General features: G+C 62.3%; 2 protein-coding genes across 6 annotated transcripts in view; one reads left to right on the top strand and one right to left on the bottom strand.

The window, feature by feature from the left end:
- SELENOO (selenoprotein O) overlaps positions 1-2,914 on the top strand; it is an 11,752-nt gene extending 8,838 nt beyond the window's left edge. Inside the window, exons 6-9 of one of the 2 annotated variants that reach the window (XM_044229129.1) lie at positions 948-1,098; positions 1,876-2,061; positions 2,147-2,303; positions 2,407-2,914. In XM_044229129.1, the coding sequence (XP_044085064.1) occupies positions 948-1,098; positions 1,876-2,061; positions 2,147-2,303; positions 2,407-2,562 (650 nt within the window). In that variant the 3' untranslated portion in view covers positions 2,563-2,914. The remainder of the gene's footprint in view (positions 1-947; positions 1,099-1,875; positions 2,062-2,146; positions 2,304-2,406) is intronic. The other variant, XM_044229130.1, reaches the window with a different exon arrangement.
- TUBGCP6 (tubulin gamma complex associated protein 6) lies at positions 2,043-22,912 on the bottom strand. 4 transcript variants are annotated; one of them, XM_044229125.1, is made up of 26 exons: positions 21,746-22,912; positions 20,544-20,707; positions 16,550-16,760; positions 13,112-13,285; positions 11,945-12,066; positions 11,161-11,239; positions 10,950-11,059; positions 10,621-10,712; positions 10,384-10,523; positions 9,361-9,510; positions 8,700-8,781; positions 8,527-8,615; positions 8,282-8,397; positions 7,044-7,182; positions 6,666-6,737; positions 5,375-6,509; positions 5,161-5,219; positions 4,938-5,079; positions 4,682-4,850; positions 4,468-4,609; positions 4,190-4,384; positions 3,980-4,112; positions 3,542-3,755; positions 3,259-3,458; positions 3,035-3,141; positions 2,043-2,153 (listed from the first exon to the last, which is right to left on the bottom strand). In XM_044229125.1, exons 1-25 carry the CDS (start codon positions 22,484-22,486, stop codon positions 3,050-3,052), a joined length of 4,962 nt encoding a protein of 1,653 aa, XP_044085060.1. In that variant the 5' UTR covers positions 22,487-22,912; the 3' UTR covers positions 2,043-2,153; positions 3,035-3,049. The 4 variants fall into 4 exon arrangements, with proteins under 4 accessions (XP_044085060.1, XP_044085061.1, XP_044085063.1 ...); XM_044229126.1 differs by having other exon boundaries at positions 3,259-3,410; XM_044229128.1 differs by lacking the exons at positions 2,043-2,153; positions 3,035-3,141; positions 3,259-3,458 and having other exon boundaries at positions 3,664-3,755; positions 3,980-4,034; positions 4,197-4,384.

Below are 22,912 nucleotides of genomic sequence, written 5' to 3'. Positions count from 1 at the left end.
CTTCATCCCGTCGTGGTTGGAGAAGACACCAGTCTCTTTAAGCAGGTGCTTTATGGCTGAACACGCAGTCTGTCCTCGTCCTTGGGAAGACAGGGATCTGTCTGTCCGACAGAGTGGCCTGACCGCGCCCAAGGTCCTTGTCTCTCTGCCCTGCAGACTTCCATCCGTTCTCCAGAGCGGGGCACTGAAGCCTCTAGCTCCAGGGAACCGGTCCGATTCTCCTTCCGTCCCACAAGTGCTCGGTTTGTATGTTTTCGACCGGGACACCTTCTCGGTGAACGGGCTGTCCGTCCGCACGTGACGCCCTCGTCATCCGCGGGCCTCGTGCCGACCAGCGGGCCGGCCCCGCTCTGCAGCTCACGGTCTGCCTGCGCTAGTTTTCCTGTCCCTTCCCTTTAGACCAGACAAGCTGAAAGTCCTTTTTAGTTCAAGCTGCCAATCTCATGTGGCAACGAATCCACTTAAAGTCCTTGCTGATGAGGACTTCGGTCGTCACCTCTCCTCGCCATCCCCCCCCCCCCATTTTCTGCGTTACGCTTTGTGTCTGCACCGTCTGGTCCCTTCTCGTTTCCTTTTGTGTCTGTCTCCGGGATGTTCTCCCGGGCTGACAGTGATTGTGTCTAACGAGTCAGGCCAGGGACCTCCGGTGTCTGCTGTACATTGAGCCTGTGTGTTTGGACGTGTGTCAGGGGCTTGTCCTTGATGCTCTGCCACACCAAGCAGGCAGTGAGGATGGTGACCACAGCGGGGGTGGCCAGAGGCTGATTCATGGATAAAGGAACCAGGGCTTAGAGTGACTTGCCAGGGTCACAGTGGTGGCCAGGCTGGGTGGCGGGTTGGGTGTGGGGGTTGCGGAGGCGGAGACTAGAGGGAAAGTCAGGAGCCCGTGGGCCTGGCGAGGCGTCCACACTTGGTGTGACAGCACCCTGAGCGGCGGCGTGTTCCAGGGGCCGACTTCACAAATACCTTCTACTTGCTGAGCTCCTTCCCAGTCGGGCCGGAGCCCCTGGGCCTGCCTGCGTTCCTGGCCGCGCTCACCGCACAGTGCGCCTCCCTAGAGGAGCTGAAGCTCGCCTTCCGACCCCAGATGGATCCCCGGTGGGTACCCAGGTCTCACTTTCTTGGAATTTGCTTTCAGAAGGAGATGACCGTTTAGAGCAGAGCGTGCTGGGGCACCCGGGAGGGGGGTCAGGCCCCCATGTCGGCAGCTCAGCCCACTGGTCAGAGGGAAGGACAGCAGTGCTGCCACCACTGGGGCAGGCCAGTGGCACAGGCCGGGAGCAGCTTCCCAGAATGGCTCTCTCGTCTGCCCAAGAAGAGCCCCAGGGCCCTCGGGTCGCAGCTAGGCCAGGCTTTTCCGCGCCCTCGCCCGCCGGGAAAAGCAAATGGTACCCGACCCCACACTCGCGGTCTCTGGGTTTTGACAAACAAGCCAGCAGCCCGTGGTGGGAGAGAATTTAGTGCAGCGGTGCGGTGAGGACAGGCTAGCAGGACCCGGGAAGGGGAATTGGTGTTGGCCCTGCCCCCCCCCCCAGACCCTTCTGCGAGTGCGCCGTGGAGAAGCAGACAGCAGGGACCAACCCCCTCCAGCGGTGAGCAGGTGCCCCACATACCCTGGGGGCCTGCGAGTCAGCCTGCGGCACTTCCTCTCGGGGCACCGAGACCTGCCAGGGCCGCTGGAGTGGGGGTGGATCGCTGCCTCACCCCTGGGGCCGAGGTCACCCCCCCCAGGGCAGTCAGCAGCAGCCCCGCAGAGCCGCTAAAGCCACCACCGCCTCCCCTGGGCCCCGATGGCCATCTTCCAGGTGCCCAGTGGCCTCGGGACCCCGCCTGTGGCAGGGGCGGGGCCAGGCCTCACGCTGCCCCTCTGCGCAGGCAGCTCTCCATGATGCTGGTGCTGGCACAGTCCAACCCTCAGCTGTTCGCGCTCATGGGCACGCGGGCGAGCGTCACGGAGGAGCTGGAGCGCGTGGAGCAGCAGTCGCGGCTGCAGCAGCTGAGCGCGGCGCAGCTGCTGAGCAAGAACAGGGCCCACTGGACCGACTGGCTCCAGGAGTACGGGTGAGGCCGCCAGCGACTCCCGCGCAGGGAACCGAGGGGAAGGGCGGGGCGGATCCACTGGAAAGATGAACCTGGATGATTCCAGAGCCCGGCTGGAGAAGGACAGGGAGGGCGTGAGCGACCAGGACGCCTGGGAGGCCGAGCGCACGCGCATCATGCACGCCAACAACCCCAAGTACGTCCTGCGGAACTACATCGCCCAGAATGCCATCGAGGCCGCCGAGAACGGGGACTTCTCAGAGGCAAGCGCACACCCGGCCCTCCTCTCTGCTTGGGTCCCGCTGCAGGCGGCGGCCCGGGGAGCGAGGGGGAGTCCCTAAAACCCCTCTCCTCGTTCCTCTCCAGGTGCGGCGGGTGCTGAAGCTTCTGGAAACCCCGTACCACAGGGACGGGGAGCCCACCGAGGCTCCAGGGGCCACTGGGGCAGACAGCGGAGAAAACTCCTACAGCAGCAAGCCCCCACTGTGGGCGGCAGAACTGTGCGTGACGTGATCCTCGTAATAGCCTCGGAGGCTCCACACGTGGAGCCCCGAGGCCCCGAGGCCCAGCGAGTCCTTGAGGCGGCGCACACCCCGTGGGCACCCCAGCCCGTCTCTCCATGACGGCCGAGACGTCCAGTCAGGACCTGACCCGTCTCCGTCTGACGCAGACTCAGCAGCCCAGCCCGCGCTCAGTGCGCTCCCTATCGAAGCCGCTTTGTGCAAGGACAGGAGGGAAGCGGGCCGGTGGGGGAGGGGCAGAGCAGCCCCAGCCCACCTCCCCGGCCTTGGGCCACTCAACCGCAGGCCACAGCGTGGCTTCTGCCTACTGGGGAGACACGGCCCCCAAATAAACCAGCAGCTTCTGTGGCGCATCTCTCGGTGGCGCTGCCCCTGGCCTGGCCTCCTGGGGAAGAGGTGCTGGGTGGGGGGGGGGTGGGGGGGTGGGGGTGCTGGGTGGGGGGGGGCCGGGGAGTATGGGGTCCGGAGCACACCTGTGTCGCGCAGCCTCAGGCGTCCTGATAGTAGTTGTTGAAGTTGATGCGCAGCAGGAAGTCCTCCAGGTGGGGCTGGTAGCCTCGGTTCACCAGCTTGGTCACCACTAGGGGGACCCGGAGCAGCTCAGCCAGGCCCACCTGCGGGCTCCTGCCCCACTGTCCCCAAGCCCTCCCGGCCCGGGGGGGGGGGGGGGGGGGGAGGGGGGGGGGGGACCAGTCACCTTTAAAGAGGAAGTGGGAGTAGTACTTAAAGGTGCGGTAGGACTGCTGCATGAGGGCGAAGTTGGGGTGCTGCGCGCCGCGGGGGCCGCCGGCGGGGACCCAGGGCTGCGAGATGAGCTGGCTGCGGAACTTGAGCACGAGGCTGAAGATGCTGTGGATGACGTTCATGACCGGCGCGGCCTTCTCGGTCAGCAGGCCCCTGGGGAAGCGCGGGGCTGCCGGTGAGCAGTGCCCGGAGCCCCGGACGCGCATGCGCAGAGGCGCCCCGGGCGCCCGGCTCACCGGAACACGGCCTTGTGCAGGTACTCGGCGTGAGCGCGCTGGATGTCCTCGAGGTCGCCCACCTGCGCCAGGCGGGCCCGGAACTCGCACCAGGTGACGTGCAGGATCTGGTTGGCGATGTAGCCCTGCGTGACCTTGACAAAGTGCTGCATCTCGTGCTTGAAGAGCTGCAGCTGGCGGAACTGCACGGAGCTGGCGGCGCGGCTCACCAGAGCTGGGGGGGAGGGGAGGGTCAGACGTGCACGCGCGCAGCCCACCAGAGCTGGGGGGAGGGGCGGGGCCAGACGTGCACGCGCGCAGCCCACCAGAGCTGGGGGGGAGGGGCGGGGTCAGACGTGCACGCGCGCAGCCCACCAGAGCTGCGGGGGGTGGGGGGCGAGGGGTGTCCGGCGTGTGTGCGCGCAGCCCAGGACAAGCCGGGCTCCGGGCCGCCCTCACCGGCGCGCTTCAGGTGGAAGCAGACGTCCTTGAGCGTCCACATCATGAGCTTGAGCTGCAGCAGGAAGGAGAAGATGCCGCTGTACCTGCTCAGGCAGCCCTCGGTGAGCACCACGTTCAGGGGCCAGTCGACCTGCAGGCGAGGCCGGCTCAGCACGCCCCTGTGGGGATCCCCACCCACCCACCGCCCCCTGGCCGGGCCCTGCTGACCTTGTACCTGAGCTCCAGGCAGCTCAGCACGTCGGGCGCGTTGGGGGCGAAGGCCTCGGGCAGGAACTTGAGGGCGAAGGAGAGGTTGGCGGCGAGCGGCGTGTCCCCGTGCAGGCTGTACCGCAGGGCCTTGCTGAGCACCGAGTTGAGCACCAGCGGGTTGAGCAGCTCTCCGGGCGTCTGGCCCGCCCCCAGCTGAGGCAGGAGAGGGCACAGGCGTCCCAAGGGAGTCCCGGCACTGAGGCCAGCAGCCACGCCCACGCCGCGCCCCCGGTCACCTTCTCAAAGAGCAGGTCGCTGAGCGACTGGGCGAACTCGCCGTCCTCCATGAGCAGGAAGTGCCGCAGCGCCTCGAAGTGCGCCTCCAGCCGCAGCTCCACGAAGAAGTAGTCCACGGCCGCCTTGTTCACCAAGGAGACGCTGGCGGGAGGGGCCCAGGGTCAGGGGCGTCGGGGCGGGGGCGGGGCGGGCAGGGCAGGGGTGGACACTCACTGCGCGGCCAGCGGGGCGCTGATGGAGTGCTTCATGAGCACGGGCAGCGGCAGCAGCTCACTCAGCTGCACCGCGGTCTCATCTGCGTCTGATCGGACGCGGGGGTCCTCCGGGAGGGCGAAGGCCCGGGGAAGCCCATGGTGTAGCAGGTGGGCGGCAGGAGGCTCTGCTATAGGACAGCAGATGGCCGTTCAGCACACGGGACACGCTAGGCTTCCGCCTGCCCGCCTGCCTGCCACCGCGACCGGCCACTCACACATGGCCTCGTAGCTGTCCGGGTACTGCTCCAGCCCGTACTGCTCTGCCAGACCCGCTAGGTAGGCCTGCTCCCGGCCCCAGCGCTGGGCTGCGGCCGCCTCCTCACCAAGGCCGGTGCTGCTCTGGGCTGCCACGTCGTCCTAGGAAGGAAAGGGACAGTGGGATCCCCTATGTGCAGCCCCATCCTGGCAGGCCAGACCCCCAACCCCATCTGTCCTCACCTGTGAGCCTTGAGGGGGACTTGGAGAGAGGTCCTCCGTGTCCCTACTCGGTACCGGTCCTGAGCAACACCAGTGGGGCAGGGAGAGTATGAGAGCCAAGCACCCCTCCACAGTGGGACCTCCCAAGTCCCCAGGACTACAGACTCCCTGCCCAGATCCCTCCTGGGCCCACAGGTGCCACCAGGGATAGGAGAACTGTAGGGGTCCCACTGACCTGGGTCTTCGGGGATACCATCACCCAGGTCCCCAGATACAGCCACTGCGGATGGCAAAGCCTGGAGGCCATGTGGCTCCCCACCACTGGAACCAGCCACCGGAGCGGAGTCGCTGTCTGAGGCCGTCTCTGTAGGCAGCTGTGGCTCAGGCTCACAGACGGGGCTCTGTGCTCCCAGACTGAGGCCTGACCGGGACACCTGGTCAGTGAGGCTCTGGCAGGACCTGGGCATATCGGGCTGGCCTTCCCCAGAAAGTGCACTCAGTGCCACGTGGGACTGAGACACGTGTCCGTGGACGTTCCACCGCGGTCGGGAAGGGGCCACATCCCACACGTTCTCCCCCACCTTGATGCTGGCGTCAGACACGTGTCCGTGGACGTTCCACCGCGGTCGGGAGGGGGCCACATCCCACACGTTCTCCCCCACCTTGATGCTGGCATCAGACACGTGTCCGTGGACGTTCCACCGCGGTCGAGAGGGGGCCATCGCAGAAGTACAGCCGCCTATGGGAACGCTGCCTTCTGATACATGCTCAAGGAGCTGCTCCATGGCCTGACTGCCCCCCTCCTGGGGGACGGTGTGCCCAGCGGGGTGGGGGTGAAGCAGAGCCACGTGTCTACCTAGGACACCTGTGTCCTCTGGCTGTGTGACACTGTCCCGCCATAGCTGCTGCCCCTCATTGCTCGAGCCACCTCCTACAGTCTGCAGGGACCCTGGGGAAGCCAAGGGGGCTACAGCGGGCCTCAGGATGGTTCTGAAATCATACTCCTGTGGCCCAGCAGGCCCTGTGGCCACCACACCGGATGGAGCCGAGGGAGGCAGGTCGGAGCCGATGGTGTGTAACGCCTCCTCCAGGACAGGGGCCACGCCGGCATGCACAGGCGGCTCAGCCTCCCGGGCTCTGGGCAGGAAGTCTTGGATGCTGAGGCCCTCAGAGAACGGCCCCGGCCTGTCCTCCGGCCCCGGGTGCAGCTCAGATCCTGGCCCTGAGCCGTGGGCCCCTGCAGCTGGCGGCCTGACTTGCTCCGGCATCGGCGAGTTCAGCCAGTCCCGGGCGGCCACATGCCGCGGCTCTGCACACCCCGAGTCGGAGCTGCTGCCGCCGGCAGGGTGCTCACAGCCCGAAGACAAAGTCTGAAACACAAGTGGGTGTCAGTCTCCAAAGCTCGGTTCTGCGACCAGCACCAAAGCTCCTGGAGCCGGGAACTGCTGGAACAGGCCAGTGCAGACATGAGGCATCCAGTTCCCAACCCCATGCTCTGCGCCCGAACCCTGCCCCCGGCTCCTCACCTGGGAGCCGGCAGCAGGGAGGACGGCCAGTGGCTCCGGGGCCTTCCCCTCAGACACGTCCTTCAGCATCCCCTGAAACTCGGGAAGCAGTGGTGAGCACCTAGCCCTGCACCACCCAACCCCAGCCCTCAGCACCCAACACACGGAAGCCACAGCTCCCAGCTGCCCAAACGGGCCACAGCACGAAGACGAGAAGAGCCTGGGCCTACAGAGAGCACCCCGCGCTGCCCACCGTCTGGCGCCAGCACGGCCTCCTCCCAGTCCCGACGTCCCTGGGCAGAGTTGCCAACCCTTTCCAGAACCCAGGTCTGCAAGCACTCAGGGGCTCCGAGACCGCCGAAGCCCAGGGGAAGAGCTCCCATCCGAAAGCAGCAATACCTGAATGTGCTTCTGATCTTCTACAAGGAAACGAAGCCGTGCACTTGCCAGTCGGTGCCTCTGGATCTTCCACAGCGCCTTCTGCTCTCGGCGAGCTGCTTCTGCCGACAACTTGCTATAATGGTCAACCAGCGCCTGCCTAAAGCCACACCCAGAGACACCCAGCTGCCATGGTCGCCCGACACTGTCCAGTTGGTACCCCACGGGCTAGGGTGGTTCTCCATGGCCGAGGCCCTCGGCACCTTCCCAGGCCAGCAACTGGTCCCCGGTGGGGCCCCCTACTGCACCTGCAGGGGCCTCGCTGGGCACGTGTTTCTGCCCACCAGATCAGGACCCTGGAGGACAGGCACCTAGCCAGGGCTCAGCTGACATCTGCTGAGCAAATACCAGAATGAGCCGCTACACGGTCGGAAGCAAGAGGACAGGCAGGAGGCCCAGGGCTGCCAGGCCCCCCATACGAGGGGTACCTTCCTATTCTGCTGAACTAAAGACAAGTGCCAAAGGATAGAGAGAGCATAAGGCAAACGCCGCATCGGCTTCCCCGGCAGCTCTCCCCGCACGTTACTCCCAGCGATTCTGGTCCTTTCACCAGCAGGGAAAGACCTGGACTGGCTCATTCCCACGCGGATGCCCCAGACCAGGGACACCGCCCTACACTTTGCTGTCTCCCATCGACAACAGAAGAACATCCACCCCACACGCACACAGGCACACACGTGCCCAGGCGTGCGCACGCCCACGACACGTGCTCCATGAGCAGTATCTAAGGTCAGGACGGCTGTGGTCCTGAGAGAAGAGGCAGGAAGAGACAGCCCCCCACAACGGTGCCCCTGGGAGAGGCCGGCTCTGCTGCCAGGTAGGAGGGCAGGGCAAGCTAAAGGCACCACGAGACAGCCTCCTGGACACTGGGCTGGACAAGTGCCCCGTCCATCTAGCGTCCGGCTCACCACAGGCTTAAAAATGAGAAAAGGGATGGGAGTTGTTGAACTTGGGAACAAACAAGAGACAGGCAAGCAGGACAGACAGACCCACCGTGCGTGCCCCGTCTGGGCTCCAGTCCGCACGAACCCACCGCGAGGACAGAGGCGCGCACGGAGTGTGGCGGAGCTGCCCGAAGCCCTCCGCCCAGGCGCACGCGGGAGCTCGGACCCCCGCTCTTCACACACACTTGAGAATCTTCAAGATGCCAAGGCGACCGCCTCGCCCTCACGCCAGGACAGCCCAGAGCGGCCGCCTACCTCGCCTTCCTCTCCAGCTGCTCCTCCAGGGCCCTCAGCCGCCTCTCCCTGTCGCAGAGCTCTGGTGCGGGGCCGACGTCGTCGTCCAGGGCCTCCTGCCGGGCTGCCCGGCGCCGCTGCACGAGGCACCACACGCGGCCCGGCGGGTCAGAGCCGGACCCCACGGGCCCCCGCCCCCTGGCGCCCCCGCACGAGGCACCACACGCGGCCCCGCAGGCCCCAACCCCGGCAGCCGCACCGCCTACCTCCTGGTCCTGCACAAACTGCTCCTTCAGCCTCTGAAACTGTTCTCGCTTCCGCGCGTCCGAGGCCATGCGTTCCGAGGTCTGCCGATCTGTGTGGAGATGGGGGTGCGGCGTGGTGAGGTGCCTGCGCAGGCAGCCCCAGAGCCACGGAGGGTGACCCGAGCCGCACGCACCACTGAGGGCTCGCAGGACTCTGGACGCTGCTTCCCGAGCCTGGACAATCAATTCTTGCTTTGCAATTTCCATTCGTAATTCCTGAAAAAGACCGTCTGTCAACACACCCAAATTCTCTGTCCCCCGCTCCAGGACGGCCTCAGCGCAGGGGCTGCTCAGACCCCGCGCAGGCCCCTCCAGGGACAGCACCCCGGCTCCACAAGCCTCAGCAGTCAACACGCCCCACCGCCCCGAGCCATCTGGGCCGGGCCCCCCCGCCTGCGTGCACCCGCCCGGAGGCGAGCAGGAGCTCGAGGCGGGCTGGAGGACAGCCCCTCCCTGCCTCCCCCCTCCTCGTTCTTGTCCTCTCAGGTCTCCCCTGGGGGACCAGGCCAGAAAAGGCCATCAAACCCCTCCCTGGGCACACTCGAAGCTCAGGTCCTGGTATACCAGCCCCTTCCGAACAGGAGAGGAGCTCAGAGTCCTCCGAGTGTGGGAACCTCTGGTCCTGCTGCCCAGGACTGGGCCTGTCTACCACCCAGCCAGCCCCAGAGAGAAAAGGACAGCCCCTGCCCGGGCGTCCCCCACCCAGATAACCCCACGCAGACGCAGAACAGCAGGGCAGCCTCCCCATCAGCCCGAGACCCTCAGAGGGGAGGGAGGTCCCGCGGCGCCCAGCACCTTCTCCTCCTTGCTGACGGAGCTGTGGCGTGCCACCCTCTCCATGCGCCCCACGTAGATGGCGCAGTCCCTCTCGACCTCCTTCAGCTCCTCAGGGGAGAAAATCACCGAGATCCGAGGGACGGGGACATCAGAGCAGCAGAGGTAATGCTACCAAGAGGGAAGAGCTGCGCTGAGCCAGTGACACGCAGACCCGTGCCCAGCTCTGCCTCGGTTCCTGGTGACCTGGGGGACAGCTCCCTTTCTCAGACATGTTCACTCTGTTCCTGGTGACCTGGGGGACAGGGACAGCTCCCTTTCCCAGACACGTTCATTCACCCTGGGCCACCTCCAGGACACTCCAGATGGCTTGTGTGCGGTCTCTGCCCAGGCCATGGCTGCCTCCCACCAACGACCCTCCAGAAGCCACGAAGACCTCTCCTCGGCCTCCCTCACTGGAGGAGTGTGGGCTACAGGCCTGGGCACAGGCCTTGAGCTCAGCCCAGACAGAACAGACCCCATCCCACAGCTGGCCACCCCCCGGACCCACTCCCTCCCCAGGGAGCCCCGGCCTGTGCACTCCCCAGCATCTGCCCCTCCCCACGTCCTGCAGCTTCGGTCTGTTCTCAGCCCAGCACAGGGAGACCCCACAAGCCACAGGCCTCCTCCCAGCCCCATCCTGGGCAGCCTGCACCCCGCTCCACAGCTCTTCGCCCCAGGGACGACACATGGGCCGCTCCTCGGAGCCTGACAAATCCTTCTCCCCCAACCGGCTAAGCCACGAAGACAGGACTCCCTAAACCAGGTCCACCCTCCTGGGGAAGCAGCCCATAACTAGCCCACTGGGGCAGTTTCCTGCATGGAGAAAGGAGGGAAGGAGAGAAGGAGCCCACCACCCCCTGGCCTCCGAAATGCCTTTGCTTCTCGTCCTATCTCTGGACAAGCTCCCAGAGACTCGACGAAGCTGCTTGTGACATTCAGGGGAAAATGAGAGCTGACCACAAACTACAGACACAAAAGGACAGGAGGGCGGGCCCCCCTTACCCGGGGGCAGCAGACTTTCAGCAAGTTGATGGTCTTCCCGCAGACATACACATCGTGGGCAATGTGCTTCAAGAACACAGGGACGCAGTCCTCCACCTCTTTGGAAATGAGCACGTAGCCGTGGGTCCAGTAAAACTTATCTGAATTGAGGACAGGACACACGGCCGGCCGGGGTCGAGCACTGGCCCTGAGCCACATGATGGCAGAGGCCCAGCCCAGCCACCAGCGGCCGCCTACCTCTGAAGCCCAAGTACTCGTGGTTCACCTGGATCATGAACTCGCCGCAGACATCTCTGAAGACGCCGCTGTACACCCAGTCGTGGATGAACCTGCCACAGCGGATGGGCCCACAGTGAAGGGTCATGGAGGCCACGTGTGTGTTCTGACCCGAGGCCACAGCCCAACCCCCTCCTGCCCTGCCTCCCCACGAAGTTCTCCCTCCCTCCACACAACCTCCACCATCAGCAGGTGTGCGACAACAGACTGCTGCTGTCCGTCTGCGGTGGGCACACAGCCCGCGCGGGGTACACTGTCTGCTCGGGGTTCGCGGTGTGCGCGGGCCCCACCTCGTGTAGGGCTCGCAGCTGGTCTTCAACAGCGACAGCAGCACGGGGTAGTGTTCGTTGCTGCAGTTATCCAGAGCTTCCTGGTACAGGTAGGAGAGCAGCTTCACCCCCTGGAGACAGCAAGGGGAGGTTTGGGGCGCTCACCACACGCCCCTGACGCCCAGCCGCAGCCCCACCGCTCAGCCGCCCCTCGGGAAGAACCAGAACTCACGGTGGGGAAGGCGGCCCTGGGCTCCCCGCTGCCGCTACCTGGGAGCGCAGGGCCCACGCCACAGAGCTCGGCCAGGTACCTAGATGCAGACGCTGCGTGAAACCAGGTGGGCAGACGCACCGCACCCCCAGGACCAGGGACACCGGAGCAGAATGGCCCCCAGGCGCATCTCTGCCTGCCTTCACCGAGGATGGGGACTCCAGACCGGAGCCTCCTGCCCGGCCACCCCGTGCACCCCCACCCCCTTCTCAGGCTCGGACAAGACTCAGAGCCACCCTGAGTCTGTGACCCTTCCCCTGCACCTGTCACACCCCACCGCGTCCCGCCCAGTGACATCTCCTCTCACTCGCCGACTGGGCAGACCCTGCCCAGACCCCTCGGCCTCCGTCCCGCTGCAGTCCACGTCCCCGAGACAGCACTGTGCGCCCGCCCCGCCACCCCCCAGCACCCCGCCACTAGCCCCTCTGCCCCTGAGGTGTCCTCTCCCACTGAACCTCCCTCCCCAGCACCCCCAGGCCCCAGGCTCCCTTCTCCCAAGGGCACCCACCACACCACGCCACCCGCTGTTTACCCACTGGCCCATGAGCACCAGGGGCCAGGACTGTGGGGACCCTGGGTGCCTTTCAGGCAGGAGCCCCCAACCCCAGGCAGGGCCTGCCACGGAAGGCCACCGACAGATACGCAGCACACAGCGCCCGGGGAGCCCGTCGGGGGCAAGGGCCCCTGCTCTCACCAGCCCTTTGCAGCCCCGCAAGCCCCACAGCGGCCCCCCGCCGGGGCGCACCTGAGCTGCCGGCCCAGTTTCTTGAAGAGAAAGCCAATGGTGAGGAGGCTCAAGGTGGGCGGCGTGGAGAGGACACAGGCCCGGTAGTACCGCAGGTACCTCCTCAGGCCACTGGTGAAGGCCTGCAGGGAGAGGGGCTGGAGGCAGGGCGGCCGCACACGGGGACACCGCTGCGGCACGCAGAATTCGGAGGACACCACCGGAGTGGGAGGAAAAGCCTTGGCTCCCATCCCCCAGCCGTGGGGCTCCATCATCTGTGGAACGGCCATGTCCGGGTCGTGCCCAGGGACCCCCGCCCAGCTGGAAGCAAGCACCCTTCACGAAATCCCAGGGCCCGGACCAGCTACACCAGGAAACTTGGAACTGGGGGTCCCAGGGGGAGTTCTGAACCACCGGGGTCTCGACCACACGTGTGTCCGGGGCTGCATCCACAGTCACGGCGCCCCAGCTCAGCCTCCGTCTCCACGGGAGGTCTGCACGGAAGGCTCCGGAACAAAAGTCAGTTCACGCACCAGCCATGTCCCCCACCCCACATGGCGGCCTCCCATCTTCGTCGGTTCCCTCCTTGCCTCCACCAGCTGCCCCGTGCGTCTCACACCTGAACCTCATCAGGTCGGCCAAAAGCAATGCCACTGGGCCCCAAAGCGAAGGGCCCCAAAGTGCCCCCGCTGGACCCCAGCACCCTGTCTCCTCTGCTCGGCCTCCCTCTGGCGTTCTCTCTGTTCTCCGAAAGCTCCGGCCGCGTCTGGAGGCCTGTCCCTCCCCGCAGCCCACACGTGCTGTCCCAGGGCTGGGGGTGCTCTACCCGGCATATGGGCCGACTGCAAGGTTCTCCAGAAGAGATGGCTCAGCCCCAGGGCCCAGAACCCCAATGTCCCAAATAAGGGAGGACACGGTGCAACTCCCTGAGGGCCGAGCAGGGGACAGGCAGTGCACGCCCACTCCGTACTGCCCCGGCCCCGAATGCTGGCTGCCCCTCTGTCCCATGGCCTTTCTCCCCAGGTCTGCAGGTAAGTGACAAGGGGCTAAAACATCATCCCGGGGACCCCGTTCCCAAAGAGGGACTGTCAGCTTTTAGACATTGCTAAGGAAACAAAAAGTGGTCCTGGGGTAGAATTCTGAGGCTCCCGGGAAGGTCTGGGACAGCCACAAGGCGGAGGGCCACACCTGGAACACGAGGCCCTTGCCGCACGAGGAGTCCAGCACCGGCTGCAGAGAGAACTGGCTCAGGCGTGCGTAGTGCGTCCCACACACGGCCACCTCGGAGAGGAGGCTGCTGACACTCTCGGGAGAGGCTCCGGACACGTGGACACCTCGCTTCACCGTGAAAGTCTGGGCCAGCTGGACAGGGCAGAACAGAGGCTACTGAGTCAGGCACCCAGAGCCCGACATGGTATCGCTGCCCCCCTCCACCCCCTCAGCACAGCGCAGTGTCCCCAAAACCACGCCGCACAGACAGGGAACACCGAGAGCGGAGAGCAGACGGCCGCCAGGCAGAGCCCGACTGTCCCCCACCCAGCAACAGAAGCTACGCCTGCAGAAACAAGGCAGGATTTCCCACGGACCACACTGCAGAGCGCACGTCAGAACGTGACGCCCACTGCGGGAGAGGGCACAGGGGGACAGGGCGCGGCACCGGATCTGGTCACTCGGCTCGCAGGACACCGCAGGGCTGCGGCAGAGCGTGTTCTGCATCACTGCCTGCCGGGCAGGCCGACAGACAGCCCCAGACGTCCCAGCAGACGCAGCTCTAGGCACAGGCTCCAACAGACACACCTCCCAACACGTTAAGATGATAAATGTTCTGGGGCGCCTGGGTGGCTCAGTGGGTTAAAGCCTCTGCCTTTGGCTCGGGTCATGGTCCCAGGGTCCTGGGATCGAGCCCCACATCGGGCTCTCTGCTCGGCGGGGAGCCTGCTTCCCCCTCTCTCTGCCTGCCTCTCTGCCTACTTGTGATCTCTGTCAAATGGATAAATAAAATCTTAAAAAAAAAAAAAAGATGATAAATGTTTTGTGTGTTTCATTGCAATTTAAAGAAAAATTTAAGCAAACAAAAAATCCTGCCAACAAAGAAGAACTCGGGACCTGACGGTTACCAGAGAATTCTACCGAACAACTGAAGAACTAACACCAACTGTTCTCAGACTCTTCCAAAACCCAAAAGGGGGGAATAGTTCCCAATTCTAAGAGGCCAGTATTGCCCTGATTCCAAAGCAAGATAAAGACACTATAAGAACAAAAGTCTACAGGCCAGCATCCCTTATGAACGTAAACGTAAGAATCTCTGACAAAATACTAACAAATCGGGGCGCCTGTGGCTCAGTTGGTGACGTGTCTGACCCCTGGTTTCGGCTCAGGTCATGGTCTCAGGGCCGTGGGATGGAGCCCCACGGGCACCAGCCTGGACATGGAGTCTGCTTGAGATTCTCCAGCTCCCCCTGGCCACCCACCCAAAAATGAATAAATAAATGTGAAAAAGAAAATACTAACAAATCCAACCCTGCAGCATATTAAGAAAGGGCGGCTCGGCACCCAGGAATCGATCAGTCTGGCCTTCACCGACGGTCACGCTGGTCTGCGAGCTGCTTCAGCACCATGGCAGAAGACATCAAGACCGAAACCAAGACCTTCCAGGACTTCATGACCGCTAACAGGGGAGACATCTCCGTGCGCGAACGGTACCAGCACCTGTACGCGTCCCCCAGCCCCATATCCTGGGTGTCAGCCTGGGACCACCACCAGGCAAGAGGCTGTTTCCTGGGAAGGTGGGACCTGGCTGCACCCCTCCCCTCTGTCCTCCATCCGTCTCCCACCCTGGGACCCTGCATCACAGCTCAGCCACCAATAAATACTCATTAGAGAAGTGGAAAAAAACCAAAACAATAACGCTATAAACCACAACAGAATGAAGAAAAAATAGCGTTACCTTAATTGGTGCAAAGAAAGCATTTGACAGATTCCAGCACACTTCAAGATAAAACCCACGTACGACAAGCCCACGGTTAGCGCCACGCTCCACAGTAAAAGACCACAAGATTGTCCCCAAGGACACAGGAGGCAGGAATGTCGGCTTTCACCACTTGTTTAAAACAGCAGTGGCAGCGGCGCCTGGGGGGCTCAAAGGGCTAAAGCCTCTGCCTTCGGCTCGGGTCATGGTCCCAGGGTCCTGGGATGGAGCCCCGCATCGGGCTCTCTGCTCAGCAGGGAGCCTGCTTCCCCTGCCCTCTGCCTGCTTCTCTGTCTACTTGTGATCTACTCTCTGTCAAATAAAAAAAAGAAAACCTTAAAAAACAAAGAAAGGAGGAAGGAGCAGCGGACACCTGCCATGACTGGGGAGCCCCGAGGACACGGTGCCGAGTGAAACCAGCAAGACACAGAAGGACAAATCCTGTCTGGCCCCACTTCCCGGAGGCACCCGAGTGGTCAGACTCAGAGCAGACGGTGGGGCCGGGGAGGGGGCTGCAGGGGGAGAGTATGTGATGGGGTCAGTTTTGGGAAGTTCAGGTTGGGAGGGTGAGGATCACACAACGCTGGGAATGTAGCCAACGCCACTGAACAGCATACTTAAAAGTCGTTTAAAAAAAAAAACCGTGGGGGGCACCTGGGTGGCGCTGGCAGTCAGCGTCCGACTCCCAGTGTCAGCTCAGGTCCTAATCTCAGGATCGTGAGCTCGTGAGGAGTCATTCCCTCGACCTCACAAGCACACACACGCGTGCACGCTCTCTCAAAATGAATATATCTTACCCAAAAACAGTGATTAACATGGTAAATTTTCTCTTATGTGTATTTGACTGAAACTGGAAAGAAAAGGGAGGGGCTGCTTCCACAGTAAGGTCATTCGCACAAGGCCTCGAAACGGCCTTCTAGAAAGTCTGCAAAGGGTGGCCCTCACACCAGCACCCCCGTCAGTCACCTGAGGAGTCAGCGGGACCTCGTGTCTCCGGGGCAACCCCCAGGACGCGCACTGAGCACAAGTTGGAGAACAGCCACTCGGTGACGACGCTGAAGAGCTGGAGAGGCAGCTGCTGCCCCCAGAGGAGGCCGCAGAGCGCGCAGGAAAGGCTTCGGGCTCCTGAATACACTCGTTCGCTTTGTGAGAGGCAAACGGTGGAGAAACGGCCGCTGCTGCTCAGGAGGAGCCCAGTCCCACCCACCGCCAGGAGAGAAGCCACGGCGCTGAGTAAAGCCAGCGACCGTGTCGGGACCGCGGGCCGCCTTCCTGCAGGCAGGTGCTCCCGGGGCCGAATGTGCGCCCCGCCAGGCACAGGGAAGGCTGTGAGGGCCACTGGGTGCCTCTCGAGGACGGTCAGGGAAACGGGCTCCACCAATAGCAATAAACCTCTCACTTCCGTCCAGTTCTAGAAGGACGTTCATGAACGAGTACTTTCTAGAACTGAAACGGGAAGACCACGGCCACGTCCTCCAGGCAGGCCGTGGAGCCAGCTTCCCTGGCAACCTGCGGCGTCCTCCCCCGGCCCACCGCTGAGGCTGGCATCCAGCCGCCCACTTACTGCACTGGGCTCCCCTCTGCCCCGCACAGTGCCCGGCCGACGGCGGGCTGTCCAACGGAGCCCGGGCTGTCCCCGCACGCCAGCGCTGGCTCACCTGGCAGAGGGAAAACGTGGCCGACGCGACCCCGATCAGGACGTTCAGCACATCCTTCACCAGCTCGCACTCCTTCACCACGACAAGCTGTGGGGCCTGCAGCAGACCCCCGCCAAGCACCTGCAGCTCCCGGTGGCGGAGCCTGCAGAACCTGTCGAAGGCGTCCCTGCCGGCCTCGGTGAGGTAGGGTTCCTCTCTGTGGCCGGGGGGGCTGTGGGAGACAAAGGAGGGGGCACTGAGCGGACGGAGCGACACGGACACCTCAGGTGGATACCGAGAAGCCCGGGGAGAGGGACTAAGACCAGAAGCAGCAGGAGGCGCCCCTGCCTGCCCAGTGCCCAGGGCCACACGCCGGTCCTCAGCATGACGACCACACAGCGTCCACAGCAGCATGATTCACGACAGCCCAAAGGCGGAAGCAGCCCAGGCGTCCACGGACGGACGCGTGGGTGAGCAACGCATGGCCTGTCCATAAAGTGGACGATGACTCGGGCCTAAAATGGACACTACACCTGCTGAACCTCGAAGACATTATACCAAGTTAAAGAGGCCGCATACAAAACTGTACGCGCTGAACAAGCATGAGGGCAAATTTTATGCTGAGTGCACTGGCCGCTCCTGCGTCCCGGGACGGCGCCAGGCGGCCAGCAGGGGGAGCTCCCGGCCGGGGCGGCCCCAGCAGGACCAGGCCCTCCCAGCAGGGGACTCCCAGCCCCAGCTCCCTCCTGGGAGGGCACAAAGAACAGCAGGAACAGCCGGTGAGAGCCCCCTGCCAGCCCTCCGCATATCCTGATGAGCTTTCCTTTGTTCAGTTTCAAGAAACAAAAGTCTCACAAATTTTCGGATGTGACATGCCTGCTGCGTCCTGCAGGTGTCTCCCAGCACACCTCCGGGGGCTCTGCCTCCACACGGTGCTGTGTTAGGGACTCACAGCCACCTCATTCAAAAGCAGCCCAAAAACCAGTATCACTTTTTCAATATTCCTTTGAAAACCATCAACCCGTACTGAAAAACTTAAAAGAGCTGTTTTTTAAAATCCACTGAAAAACTAATTTCTTAGTAAGGGGAGCTTAGGGAACACAAGCCCTTTTAAAACTTTTCTTCTGGGGCGCCTGGGTGGCTCAGTGGGTTAAGTCTCTGCCTTTTGGCTCAGGTCATGGTCTCAGGGTCCTGGGATCGAGCCCCGCATCGGGCTCTCTGCTCGGCAGGGAGCCTGCTTCCCCCGCCCACTCCACTCCCTGCCTGACTCTCTGCCCACTTGTGATCTCTGTCAAATAAATAAATAAAATCTTTAAAAAAATAAAGAATAAATAAGTGAAACTTTTCTTCTCATTTTTAATACCTAACCAGCTCCTTTCCCTTCCTCTGCACAAAACAAAAAACAAAAACCTTATTTTTAGATCTAACATGTCCAAAGAGTATCATTTATTCTTCAAAGACAAAAGTCACTTCCTGAACGGGTAACAGCTCCAAGCTTGAGGACAGTCTAACATCAAGACACACGTCTGACCACCAGCATGTGTGTATCCCCATCAGGCACGAGACACAAGATACAAGAACAATACATCTCAGAACCTATTAAACCAAAAACCCTTCTGAGGCACCTACGGGGTTCATGCGGTGAAGCGCCTGCCTTCAGTTCAGGTCATGATCTTGGGGTCCTGGGATCAAGCCCCACATTGATCAAGTCCTGCATCAGGCTCTCTGCCTGCCCCTCCCCCTGCTCCTGCTCTCTCTCGCAAATAAACAAAACCTTTTTTTTAAGATTTATTTGAGAGACAGAAAGAGAGAAAAGAAACAGGGGGAGCGGGGATGGGGGGGCAGAGAAGCAGGCTCCCCGCTGAGCAGGGACCCCCCCCCCCCGATGCGGGGCTCCATCCCAGGCCCCTGCAATCACGACCTGAGCCAAAGGCAGTCTCTTAGCCCTCCAGCTGTCCCTCTCTCGCAAATAAATAAAATCTTAAAAAAAAAATCAAAACTCCTTTTTAATTGACAACGCACGTCAATCCTCCTTCCCCTCATTCAGCAAGTCTGTGAGTGCAGGGGCGCGGCGAGGAGGAGGAGGAGGAGGCGCTGCGGACCAGACAAATGAGGAAGCACGGACTGGGATCCCAGGATCCCAGGGCGGGGCAGGGCTCCAAGAGGCCCTGGGAGCAGCGAGAAGAGGAAAGAGTCGGTGTGAGTGGAGCTGGGGGGCCGCGGGGAGGACTGGCCCTCGCTCCAGACCCAGGGCAGCCACAGTGTGGCAGGCAGAGCGACGATGTGCTCGGCTCTCGGTCTCCGGAGGGCAGCACCGACTGTGTGGAGAATGAAGGAGGGTTGGGGGCACAGACAGGCCAGTTCCAAGGCGTCCAGGTTGGCAAGTGGGCTGTGGCCAGACCACGGACATCTGCCCTCACTCCCTCGGGAGAGAAAAGCATGAGGAAAGGCCTCTCAGGTTCCAAAGTCCTCCTGAGGTTCCTCCAGGGAGTCGCTGAGGGCAGGTGCCATCCCATCTCTCAGCCCCAGCGGCTCCTGCGCCCACTCTTCAGGGTCAACAGGAGCACCACTATGGCCACGTGTGCACCCTCTGAGAACAGAGCGAAGGCAGAAAATCCCATGAAGGAAAACACCAAACTCCCCTTGTCCCCACGAGAACTCAGCCGTGAACATAATGAAACCCTCCCCGCCCCCGCAGAACAAGCACAGCCACAGAGAAACGGCAGGGAAGGCCAGCAGCAGGCAGGGTGGCCTTCAGACCTCCGTGGGTGCTCAGGGTGAAGCAGCGAGAGGGGTCCTCCAGGCTCTCAGAGGACAGAGTTTACGGTCCTAGGGCTGAGGGCGCACAGGCAGCTCGGGCTGCAGAGGGCAGCAGCTTCCCCAACTGCTCACTAGCCAGAGATCATGGTAGGAAACCAGCAGATGGCTGGGTTTAAACTGAAACAAGTTCAAAAGATTTGCCAAATGATCTAGAACAGAAAGCCTCATGGCTCAGGGCCCTGTGGGATCAGGTTCGCACCAGAGCAGGCAGGGGGAGGTGAGGAGAGGCAGGGACAGAGGTCTGGTGAGCAATCCTATCTCCTAAACAGTTACTTGAAAAGCAAGAACTAATGAATGAAATACCACTGAGCAAATATTTACAAAAGAAAGTGCTAACTTGTTGGCCCGCTTTTGAGACACATGAGGGATTAGCGGCAAGCGGGATGGCTAGACTTGCTTTGTACGCCAGACAGAAAGCTGCAGGACACGAAAGACAAGGCCACCTCCACCAGCGGTGCGGAGGGAAGCGGGCAGCTGGCCGTCCACTGTAGAGGGCGGTGGGGGAGGGTACATGACCTCGCCAGCAGGAGCGGTGCCCGAACATGACTGGTACTTGTCTACACCCTGGCATGTGTCCATCCTCAGGAGACCCTGCTGGCCCCCAGACGCTGCTCCAAAGGCACTGTACCCCTGCTAACCCTGCCTCTTCCATCCCGTGCTCCCCAAAGTGGTCTTCCAGAGAACGACCAGCACATGAAACAGGGCAAGAGGGTCCCAGGAGCAGAGAGTGGGAAATGTGTGTCCTCCAGCCCCAATCTGGGAGCTTCTGAGCGACACCAGCGCCTTACAGACCCTGAGAGTCCTCCGTGCAGAGGCCCCTGGACCTGGATGGGCCTAGGGGAGCACTGTGATCACTGAACTTGTCCGCCAGAGAGCACCAGGGTCAGTCCTCGATGTGAAGACCGTGCCTGGCCCTGACTGCTCAGCCTGCGGGGCTGCCCTCCACAGCTCCGACTGGGGGCCGCTGCCAACGGACTCTCTGATAAACCTCTCTGAAGCCCACAAGTCCGCCCCTCAGCATCTCTCTCACGTCCTGGGACCCAGGTCAGGCCACACACGAGCCTGACTGAAACTTCCCGGCTCTTAATCCCATCATAGCTGCTCTACAAACAATGGCCTGAGCTCTCCTGAGTAAAGGCCCTGCTCACACCTTGTGAGGGCGAAGGGCTGCGATTAGGGGCAAAGGCTCAAGTACCATCCAACTTGCTCCCAGCACCTCCGCTTGCTGGCCTTGTAGGTGAGCACGGCGTCCCAGGGGTCGATGTCTGGAGTCATGCCTGGTTCAGACTGGGAGTCAGGAGTCAAATTAGATGCCGACTGGAACCCTTCGTCATCAGACTGATCCACACTCTGAGGAACCTGGAGACCACAGGAGAGAAGGAAACATCACATAAGCTTTTGGGTCTAAATTTCACCCAAGTGTGGTCAGAATTCCTGGTCTCCCCCCAAGAAACACCCAGCAGAATGTTTCCTCTACTTTTGCCAAGCACGCAGCTACTACACAATGTTTTTACTCCCACCGAGTGATTTAAGGGATCAAGTAAGATGATTCAATTTCCAGTTGCATAGGACACATAAAGGCATCAATATAATTTAAAACGGAATTTTTCAAGAAATGGTTCTGACTGGAAAATCCATTTTGGGGAACCCAGCACACAAAAATCATAGTAGGGGCACCTGGGGCATTCAGTCCATTAGGCATCTGCCGAACTCCCCAGGGTCCTGGGACGAGCCCATGTCGGGCTCCCTGCTCAGCATGGAACCTGCTTCTCCCACTGCCTGCCACTGCCCCATGCTCCTGTGCATTCCCTCTCAGATAAGTAAGTAAATTCTTTAAAAATTAAAGAAAATTAAAAATTAAAAAATCACAGTAAACAGAAAAATTTAGTGTTATAGCGAGAATTTTTCATAGTAAGGGAATAAATGAGTAATGATAGCACTGAAATGTTTCAGCAACATTTATAAAGCCGCAAAACACAAAGACCCACAGTGATTTACTAAGGTAGGAAATACCCCCCACTACAGGTGGAGGAAAGGACACAGAACCGTGCACACAGCAGGAGAGTTCCGCTGTGCGTGGCTGCTGAGTACCTGACAGACGGCTGAACCTGCTACTTCCTTGCAATCAAATGTAAACAGCAACCCTAGAGAGCAGAGGAAGGGACCTGACCACACGCCCGTCAGAAGATGAAAGCAGCATGCTGCCCGGGTCTGCAGGTGCACAGCGGGGTCCCCGCCCACCCAGGTGAAGCCCAGGCCAGCAGCCCTGCCTCGCCACAGCTCAGCCACCAAGTGACAGGGACTCGAGTGTGACCCTACGTTTAGCATGGCCAAGGGAAGGTCAAAGGAGGCACTTCCAGCTGCCGGGGAGCTGGACGCAGGAAACACGCACTCTACCTTAATGGCCAGTCCAGAGAGGTCTGCACTGTCCGGCACCGGGGGCAGGTCCAGCCGCACGTCCATGTCGTATGTACGGCTGTGCACAAGCGCGCCGAAAAGCGAGACCCGGGTGTCTCTCTCAAACCTGTCACTGCAAGGATCCCCATAGGAGAAGAGCCCCGTGGTGGGCAGGCCAGCGCCTGGGGCCGCCTCCATCAGCTGAAGCGCCTCCCGGATCATGTCCTGACATAAGTACTCCTCCCTGGAGATCAAAGACTGGACCTCCGACTCAAACACACTCAGGTCGTAGCAGTCGTAGCCGCCGTAGGGCACATTTCGCCCCACATGCCTGTTGTTCCAGAAGTAGTCCCTCTTGCGCCGCAGCACTGGAGGGGGGCCGCTCCCTGCCAGCTGCACCAGGAGGTCCAAAACAGACCCCACCTCCACCAGCGGACCGCAAGGGGCCGCGAGGAGCTCCTCCACCAGCTCCTCCAGACGGTCAGCCTCGGGGCCCAGACCGCCCACTCTCAAGTCGAAGGACAGCATGAGGACCTTGTTCTTCACGGGCAGCTTCGCGAGATCAGGCTGCAGTCTACGAGTCTCGTCTTGAAAAAGGCCCGTGAAGAGGGCATTGTAGGCCACCCTCTTGAGGCTCTGCTTTGCCCTCTGCCGGCTCACGCCGCGCTGGCCCAGGGGAGCCTTCGCGGCTGGCAGGAGAGCCTCGCACAGGTCGTCCAACAGCTGCGGGACGCTGGCCATGCCCACCCCTTCTCAGCTCCCGGCCCCCAGCAGGCGGAAAAGCACCGCGGCCGGGCTGCACCCCGGCCTCGCGGACGCAGACCGCACGGGGCAGAGAGCCGGGCGACCCGAGACCGGCCCCCGGAGGCTCAGCACTGGCGCCCCCCGTCGCCCCGCCGCCCGCAGCAGCCCGCAGAGTGCCAGCTCGCCGCCTGTCCCGGCCAGGGGCCTGTCCCGGCCAGCCTTCCCCGTTCAGGGGTCACGGAGCGGGACAAGCCCGAGGAGACCGCGAGGGCCGTACAGAGCGGACGTGGCCCGCTCTGCGCGCTCTGTCGGCGTCCCGAGAGGGACCGCCGGGGCTTCGCGCCGCCGGCGGAGGCGGTGTGAGGGTGGCGGCGGCAGGGTACCCGGGCGAGGCCTCACTCCGCAACGTGAACGCAGCACCGG

Source organism: Neovison vison, chromosome 12 (assembly GCF_020171115.1).
Source record: "Neovison vison isolate M4711 chromosome 12, ASM_NN_V1, whole genome shotgun sequence".
In the NCBI taxonomy this organism is placed as follows: Eukaryota; Metazoa; Chordata; class Mammalia; order Carnivora; family Mustelidae; genus Neogale; species Neogale vison.
Note: the sequence above shows the minus strand (reverse complement) of the source record. Positions and strands in the feature narration are given on the sequence as shown.